Raw genomic sequence first — 9,596 nt, forward strand, 5'->3', positions numbered from 1 at the left:
AGATAAAAGTGATAATCCGATACTGATCAACTACAATAACTTATATTGCACATTTTTGTAATGGGCCACACCAACTGTTTTACCACAATTAAATAAAAGAGTTGAGTCTTACTGTCTTCAGTCTGTTACTAAGATAGACACGTCTCAATATCAAAATGACCCTTTTGCCGTTTTTTTTTTTTGCACTCCTGTTCCAGCCAAACTCAGACACAATCCTGCTGAGTTCCTCCTGAGTGAAGATACAGTGATCTCCCAGTATTTGAGATTTAGGCTGCAAGTCGCCACGCCTCACTCGCTACAGCAGCATCCTATAGCGTTTTGCACCAACTCCTACTCCTCATTAGAACGCATTCCAAAATGAGGACGCAAACCAATGCTCAGACATGCACTGATCACTGATCGTATCTTTCCAAGTAAGCAACCAGCTCCATTCCGTTAGATTGCGTTGTGCTCCAGTACGGACGGCCGTTTGTTAGGTTGTTCTGGCGGCTCGGGCGGCTGGTCCTGCTGCTGCTGCTCAGGCGGAGGTGTCGGATGCTGTGGAGGATCAGGGTTTGGCATTTCCTTCTGAGGGGGCGCCACCGCCACCGGCGGCTCCGGGTCCGGATTGGGGCTCTCTTTCCTCTCGCTGTGCTGCAGCTCCAGTGCCGGTGTGTCCTTGCAGCAGACGTACTGCTGCCAGATCTTCTGGAAGGCGGTGCGGAACTTCTTGATGCGGAAGGCGTAGATGATGGGGTTGACGGCCGAGTTGCCGTGGGTGAGCAGGATGGCGATGTAGATGAGGAACATGGGCTTCTGGCACTGGGGGCAGAAGAGCGTGATGCAGTTGAGGATGTGGAGGGGGAGCCAGCTGGCGGCGAAGAGAAAGAGGACCAGCGCCAGAGACTTGGCGAGTTTCAGCTCCTTGTCGTAGTACTTGTTGGGGTCCGCGTGACTGGTGGTGACCTTCTTCTTGTTCAGCTGCTTGTGGATCATGTAGAAGATCTCCGCATAGATGAGCAGCATGAGCAGCAGCGGCGGCAGCACCCAGCCGAAAAAGTTGAAGTAGACCATGTAGTCCATGCTGATGACGTTCTCGAACTGGCAGGTGATGATGAGGTCGGAGCTGATGGAGCCGTTCTGCCGGAGGCGCCAGAGGTTGTTCCAGCCCAACATGGGCGTGAGGCCCACGATGAAAGCCACCGTCCAGCATACCACCACCGCCAGCCCCGCCCGCCGGGGGGTCACCACCCGCTTGTAGCTGCAGGGGAACACAAACAACAACAACAACATGGGGTCAGCGCGTCGGCACACACGGCCACTAACAGGGCCCGCATACTTCTCGTTGTGACTTTCTCTTTTTCCATTTCTCCAACTCTCCTCAGGCGAATCTCCACAACGAAGATTTACCATTTAATATTAAATTCTCCAGCCGCTCTCCGAGCAATACCACTCGCAGTATATATTCCCACTTGGACCACTTCTCCTACAAATCCATATCATTAATCCTCCCCACTTGCAGCACTGCCGTTTTTATGCGTCTGTTGCTCAGGGCAGAAGAAGCGTATTTCCTAAAACTGCCTTCATACAACGTATTCTCATTTATCAAAGCGGTAGGCTACACTGAACATGAACCGCAGTGCTCGGTATGCTACTGCATGTGCGTGGCCGCGAGGGTTTAGTTATTGGCCTTTTCATTCTTATCAGATGAGATCAGTATCAGAAGATGAGGAGAGAGCCTATGTAACCGAGGTGAATCAGCGCGGATTCCTCGTGAGTCCCGAGCGCTAGTGAGTGGATTGGTTCACCTTTAATACTCCCCAGTATAAAGGCATGTTAATCAGCTCTGCCAAAGGGAGCTAGCTCTCTTGGTGTTGCGGTTAACATGTCGGACTCCCAAGCCGAAGGTCGGCGGTTCGTAACCACCCCTGGGCAAGCCCTTAACAGGGGTTGCTGCAAGTACCACCTACACAACGCCGCTAGGCCTCCCTGGTGGTCCATGATGCTCACAGGCAGTGATGAAGACACTGGGAGCTACTCCACCTCACAGGCTATAGAGCAGGGATACTCAACTTGCTTTGCCCGGGGGCCACTTTCGTGAAATGATAGGAGGCCAGAGGCCAGTTATTAAACAAACAATATACATTTTTCTGTAGCGGATTGTAGGTTTTTGGGGTGTCAGCCGGAGTTTAGTCTGACAATGTTGTGCACACCGGATAGTTAGTTAGGTTAAGTACATACATAAGCGCCTGGGTAGCGAGCATACGGCGGTATTTGACAATTTAGCAGCTAAATCATAGATTTATTGAAAGATATTCCATATTCCAGACTGAAATGCTGTAACAGAAGTGGAGTATTGGCCAGAATGACATGAACATTTGGACACTTATTCAGCGGGTATCTTGCATGTTGCCTTCAGGTGCACTGTAAAAAAACATTTTTTTTTTTTGCAATTCCATTGCGGCCTTAAATTGAGTATCACTGCTATAGAGCAACGATTGATTGATTTTTGCTTATTAATTAATGCTTGATGTCTACAATGTTTGACACTGTCAATGGAGGGGAAATGAAAACAATCTGACATGTGCTGAAGCGTAAAGCGTAAAACATTGCAATTTAGCCCGGCTGTCAACAGGTGCTTTGACTGAAGTAGGCTATTGACTCAAGTATCGATTAGATTATCTTAATAGGAGGTCGGAGACTGAAGAGGAGCGAGGGAATCGCTCACACTTTAGAGTCTAGCAGCCGGTCTGCTCAGAGGGGAGCAGAGATACTCATCTATCTCTACCCACAGGGAGTAGTGTGCACCATCACACGCAATAGGGCCATTTTCACAGCAATCCTTTTGAGGTGGTAAAGCAGGTGTAACCAATAACATTAATGAGGAACCTGGCACTGGGACACCGAAATGGAATGGAACCATCATTAAAATGGTATTTTTATATTTATTTTTATTTTACCTTTATTTTACCAGGCGAGACAATTAAGAACAAAATTCTTATTTACAATGTGGGCCTGCCATGTATTGGTTGGTTACACCTGCTTTACCACCTCAAAACGGTTGCTGTGAAAAGGGTCTATGGAACCAACAGTTCAGCGTGTTGTAAACTATATTAGCAACACAATGGTGCAGAGACAAAATACATTCTCATCGGGTGAGTGACAGGTGATTGCTACCCTGTTGGTGTTAATAAACCACAGTCACTATTGGTTATGTAAATGAGGTGTGGGATGGGAGTGGCAGCAGCAACACTAGAGAGGGAAGCTCTGATTTAAATAAGTGTTTTCTCGCTGATGTTACCTACTAAAATAGTAGGTACTGTAGATGATTTAACAGTACTAATCTTCCTTATTTTGGATCCCAGTTCTATTGTAGTCCTGTCAATTCATAATTAAGCTATTGTGGACACTTCTATTGTATTAATGTCAGATTGCATGAAGTGCTGTGTGCTAGATTGTCTTGTAAAAGAGTTTGTATCAGACATAAAGCGATGACTTGGAGGGTTTTATACACAATCTAAGCATGAGAAAAGAAATCAGTGTAACCGGTAGCAGTCAAAAGCTCAAACGCATGATAAATGATATCAGTATGAAAGGTTGTCTCACACACAGAAAATGAAAATGTGAGGCTATCGCTAACAATATTCCTCCTGTTCTAACAAGCTTATCTCAGCCTGGCTGCTCTGCTCAGGCTTGTGTTTCACTCTGGCATGATGATAAGCCACTGGTGGTCCAATGCATCAAATACAAAAGGCAGAGCACTTTGCTGACTGCAATCGTGTCTGAGAAAAATTCCTCCCATACACCAACCCCAAAATACACACTGCAAAAGACTGGCACAAACTCATGTAGCCTACTACACAGTGTAGTGTAGTAGCCTATAGTGTAGTCTACACCACACATACTATTAGACTCCTCACTTTCAATCCAGATGACAGGGGAGTTAATTAAAGCTGTTGGTTGATCAGCCATGCTCTAGTAAGCTGTCATATCAATATCGGTGAGTGAGAGATCCCCAGGCCTATAGGGGACTGCATGCATGCTTCCTATAGTGAAATAATACCCAGGAGAAAATCATCAATGACATGCTGGAGATCACTTATTCATAAACCTCACCACCTTTTGCAAGGTTATGCCACCATCCCCATCCATCATTACAACCACCACCACCATCATCATCATCATCATCACTGAGTATAACCTCCCATCTATCTGCTCCTGGCTGTAACCTAGATGTATGTCGTTTATTACCTGGTTGGAATCTTGACCCTGAGGTAGCGGTCAATCGCGATGGCCAGGAGGGCCAGGATGGAACTTTGTGTGAGCACCAGCACCGTGCACGCCACCAGCAGGCAGCTGTAGAAGTGAGTTTGCAGTCCGATGCTGATGGTGATGGCCAGCGGGATGACGAGGGCGCCCACCGCAATGTCCGCCAGGGCGAGGGACACGATGAAACAATACGTGGTGTCCCGCAGGGATTTATTAATCTTCACCGCCCAGACCACCATCACATTCCCGATGACCGAGGAGACCGCGATCACCACCTCCATTCCTATGTAGAGCGCCTGGGCTGGAGAAATCTGTGTTTCGGCCATCCTTACAGATTGAGAAGGGCGGCTATGTGTCCCCGATAAGAACAAAGATTGATTCCAGACAAAAGCAGTCGTTTGATTTGTTGTTGTGGTGGTTTTATTTTTACTGGTATCTTCGATCTCCAAATGAGCTGCGCGCGTCTAGCAGCTTCACAGGGTCCAAATTCCTCAGATTAGCACACAGAAGTTGTAAAATAAATCCAGTTTGTGAGAGGATGTTGTAGCATATGAACCAATAATAGCACATGATCTAGGGCTGAATGGTTATCCTCTGGAGCAGGTGTTGTGGTCCGGCGGCTGTTGTGCGCTGCTGCTCGCTCTGCGCCCTGCGCGTCCACTTGGCTGCATCCACCTGCTCCCATCATCACCATGCTTAAAACGCGCCTATTTATCCAAGACAGCGCTCCAGCACAGCGGAGCTATGTTTACTCTTCTGCGTTCCTTTTTCCTAAATCTGATCAATCGGGGGTTTTAGGAAAGCAAACACGCACATCTTCTGGATGAAAGAGCGCACGGCAGTTGCAGAGCCAGTAGGACTGCTCTCTCTCTCCTCTCCCCCACTCCCTCTCTCTCTCTCTCGTTGTGCTTTTAGCAAAGGGCAATAATGCAGTTACCTAAAATAGATCTGTCATTATTCGCTCTCCATTTGTGCTCCATTCAGATGGGGTTTGTTTGCATGAAAGTGATCATATTTGTTTTTCTCCATGCACGGTATCTTCTCCATCTAAACATGCAGCAGCATAAAAATACTGTCGTAGCTTACTGCGGGACCGTCCCAAAGCAGTCCATTTCGGTGCTTCGAACTTTTTCCTTTTTTTCTCTTTTACGTCAGCGATAGGTAGGCTACACACACCCACACGTATTTCACACGCCCTGTCTTGCAGGTGCATGACCTTGCATCTGTCCACATTAGGCTATATTCTGATAGGAGTTGGGCGAGGGAGTGCCACAGCTGAGCAGTTCTGGGCTGGCAGGCGTGGAAGGCAAAACAAACAACACAGATTGTCTCTATTTCAGTTCATGCAAAATAAGAAACCTGAACTATTTTGGTCAGGACATGATGCTTAGTTGGAATGGCTATTCAGAGATGAAGTCTTCAGTTTGGCCAAGTTTATTGGGAGTGCTTGGAAACTCAGAATGGAGAAGTGGTTCATCTGAATAATAGGCTACATGTATACAACTCTGTCTTGTCTTGTTTACGTTTGAGCTTTTTGTGGCAATTGTTTGTTAATTTGTTTGTATTGTTGAACTTGAATGATTTGTGTCTTGTAAGCCCAGACGGGTTGGGCACCATGAATCTATCTATCTATCTATCTATCTATCTATCTATCTATCTATCTATCTATCTATCTATCTATCTATCTATCACAGACAAAGCTATTGGAAAAGTCATCGATCACAGACTGGCACAGACTCCCAAAGTGATAGAATTAAAAGATTTGAGTAAACACTTAGCAGTGCAACAATGTTTCTATACATTCCCCCTGGCTGCACCCCATATAGGCCTACACATAATACTTCAGTTAAACCACGGTTCTGAGATGTACTTTGAAACAATGTGTGCAGAATGCCTACAAATATGTTTAAATAGAAATTCAGGTCATTCTACATATATCTGTGCAGTTCCAACATCAGTCCTCCTCCAGCCTGCAGATCAGCCTAATCTCAAAACTAATTGCGAATCTATACTGTAGGGGCAAGCCAAATAACACAATATGAGTGATCTATAGGCCAATATCGATTGGCCTTTTAAAGTCTACAAAGCTTTCCAAAGGGTTCACGGAAGGTCATTTGATCCAGTGTATTTCCCAGGAGTCCGGTGAACCGGCGACCTGTCCCAGCTCAACCAGCCATGCATGCATATATCAAATATACAGTAGTATAGAGTAGTAGTGGCATCTATCTCGCAGGCCGGGAGCGCTCCTCCTTCACTGGGGTTCAAAGGTCGACGACAGGCAGCTGCTTGAGCTCTGGCATCATCATGGTTCGTATATTCTCGCTCGCCAAGCAGGAATGTCTAGTGTACGGACTGGATCTGAAGGGAATCCCAGATGGCGGGTTATGTAAAACGTGGAGGAAGGCAGCCGGGGGCCGGGGTGAGCTGGGATTCAGCTGATGATGGTGAGCCAGCGATCCAGAGAGAGACACAAAAACAAGAAGCAGCGTGGCAGCAGGGAATAGAGTGTCCGGCGGCAGCATGGGGACACCATGTGCGACGGCGGGGCGGCCAACAGTCAGCAGAGAGACGTTCCAGATGACGGCTTTGATCCGCATGCCATGGCATCGTCCTGCCAGCAGGAGGGTTTTTAGAGGTCGGGCCAATATCTACTGATGGAAGAAAGCAAACATGTGGTTTTCTGGCTCCGATTGGCAACGCAGAACACAGGATGTGTTTATATACGGGTTCTGTAACGCATGAGAGATCAACCGTTACAGGACTGAACAGAGTGCGCTCGTTAGCACAGCTGATACGGCATGACGGTAAAAGGCAGATTTAAATGGCTTTTCTCTTTCAAGTAAACCTCCCGGTCGATGTTGCATTGATTTCCTTGGATCAACAACAAATCGTTCTCGGGGGCGCGTGCACGTTTTTCCAGTGTTGTGTGTCAAGCTTGAGTTAAGAGCAGTGAGGGATTTGTGGAGAAAGGCTGGCTTACTCCATCACCCCAGGTTGTTCTCAGTGCTCTCAGTGTTTGCTCTTCTCCTCGTAGCAGCTTGGAGACCCAGATCAGGGAATAACAGTCCTAATGCTGTTTGCTCTTGTTCACAGTGAGTGAGGCTATGCCCGCCGCGGGCCATCACAGCTACCTGACATGTCTGTGTCGGACAGGGAGTGCTCCCCTGTGTGTCTCATATACAGATATAACCTCCAATGGCCTGACTATTTTCTGCCTAGGTTTTTTGGGGGGTGAATTCCACCGTCAGCAGGTATGTATACCGCCTCAGACGGACGACCCCAATTCCACTAACTGCCATGTCGAGTCTGGAGAGGAAGAAATGCTTCAGTGAAGGTCAGACAGATTTCCGCCCTATGGGAGTGTATGATCAATGAGGTGTAGTGTGCTTTGACAGTTTTGTGACATGGACTCTACAATAAGAGACAGAATAGATTCAGTGCACTTTCCCTGTTGGGTTCAGAGTCAAATATGTTTCTAGCCATTACAATATAGATCTCTCCATCTCCGCAATCTCCCCAGAACTTAAATCAGTGGTTGGGCGAGGATGGTGCCTGCCCGTTGTGTTCTAGTGTATGTACACTGAGGCATATACTGTCAGGGTGTAAGTTCAGTCTCTCCCAGGGGCGATACACCTGGCGTCACAACCAGGTGTTGAAATGTTTGGCAGCTGCAGTTGAGGAAAAGCGGCTAGAAGTAAATTCTCTAGTTGCTAGCAAAGAGACTAGACAGATCAAATTTGTACGTGAGGGAGAAAAGATTAGACCAATTAAGATCAGGCACAAGTTAGGGCAGCTAAGTGTAGGTGGAGCCTGGGAAATGAGGGTTGACTTGAATGAACAGCTAGTCATCCCAGCCTATATAGTTAGCACCCGGCTACGTCCGGACTTGTTACTGTGGTCTGAGGTAGAGAAGATAGTTTATTTTATCGAACTCACAGTCCCGTGGGAAGATCGAGTTGAGGAGGCTTATGAGCGCAAGAAAGCTAGGTATGCTGAAATGGCAGCAGAGGCAGAGCAGCGAGGTTGGAGGGCTCGAGTGCGGCCTGTAGAGGTGGGCTGCCGTGATTTTGTGGCAAAGTCCGTTATTGCCCTAGTAACTGAGTTGGGCATTCGGGGACGGAGCCTGAAACTTGCGGTTAGCAACATGTCTCAGGCAGCAGAACGAGCAAGTGAATGGCTGTGGCTAAGGAGGAAACATGCTAGCTGGGGAGCTCGCTAAGGTAAGATTGATTGTTTGTTGTTGGTCATGATTGACGGTCCGCATCAACAGGGCTGAATCATTGACAGTGGTGGTGTAGTTAGGAATGTCATACTGAACCGACCTGGTAATATGCAGTTGTGCGGTGGTAGCATGGAGGGGGGTGTTTCCAGGACGCTGGATTACACCGTTAAGCCTTCTTGAGGTGTCGTGGGCCTAACTTAACGAAACATCTGTGAAGGAAGGTGCCCACTTGAAAACCCCAATGACATGCTTCATACTGCTGTTGGCTAGGGTAGGTAACTGGTGATTTGTGTCTTGTTTATTAGTTTGTTAGCCTGTTAGCTTGTTTTATTCTGGATTGGGCTTCTAAATGTGTTTTTCCTCGGATTTTGGCACAAGGGATAGTAACATCTTGTCCTGTGTATTAATAAAAAAAAAAGAGATGCTCACAAGTCATTTTTTGCAAGTCCAAGTCAAGTCTCAAGTCCTTGTTATGGATGAGTGTTCTATCATCTGCTGCATGCTATCAGCTCAGAACACTGCATAGCTAAAACTAAGGAATTCAAAGCATGTACTGTATTATCCTCACTCCTTATCTATTACAATACAGTAGCAGCAATGATTAGAGATTACATTCATTTCCTTAATGTTAATGCACCAAGAAAAAAGAAAAAAGAAAAAGAAAAATTGTTCACAAGTCCCAAAACTTCAAGTCTCAAGTCAAGTCTCAAGTCTTTGAGGACAAGTCTCAAGTCAAGTCTCAAGTCACTGTGTGTGTGACTTAAGTGCGACCTCAAGTCCCCGTCTCTGTAATCTTTATAAATGGGTTCCGGCTTCAAAATATGCAGCTCAACGTTTTTTGGACTGATGAAAGAGGCAGCTCGTTAGATAGTCGAGTCAAGTCAATTGCTTTCAATTTCCAACAAAGTGCCAAAAGCGTCTTCATGAAACACACGTTGTCTTGACAGATGACAGAAAGAGCCACTAAATGGCCTAATAGGGCAGGGAGAGACAGCGTGTGAGGCCAGCATGGGCTTGTAAAAGCACATCAACCTTTCTGTTCTGGCACCGCGCAATTTATACAAAGTACTGGGCGGATGAGGCAGCGAGCACTGAGCCATGGCCGTAGCGTATTCAAATCTAAGAT

The 9,596-nt window shown here is 46.8% G+C and overlaps 1 protein-coding gene across 1 annotated transcript; it reads right to left on the minus strand.

The window, feature by feature from the left end:
• Positions 1–435: 435 nt before the first annotated feature.
• Positions 436–4,574, minus strand: adora1b (adenosine A1 receptor b; the record flags this gene model as incomplete). The annotated part of the gene is made up of 2 exons (XM_083639260.1): positions 436–1,240; positions 4,231–4,574. The coding sequence occupies 2 exons, from the start codon at positions 4,572–4,574 to the stop codon at positions 436–438; spliced, it is 1,149 nt and encodes a 382-aa protein (XP_083495386.1).
• Between the last annotated feature and the right edge of the window lie 5,022 nt (positions 4,575–9,596).

This window comes from Poromitra crassiceps (assembly GCF_964638095.1).
Source record: "Poromitra crassiceps genome assembly, chromosome: 6".
Taxonomy (NCBI): Eukaryota; Metazoa; Chordata; class Actinopteri; order Beryciformes; family Melamphaidae; genus Poromitra; species Poromitra crassiceps.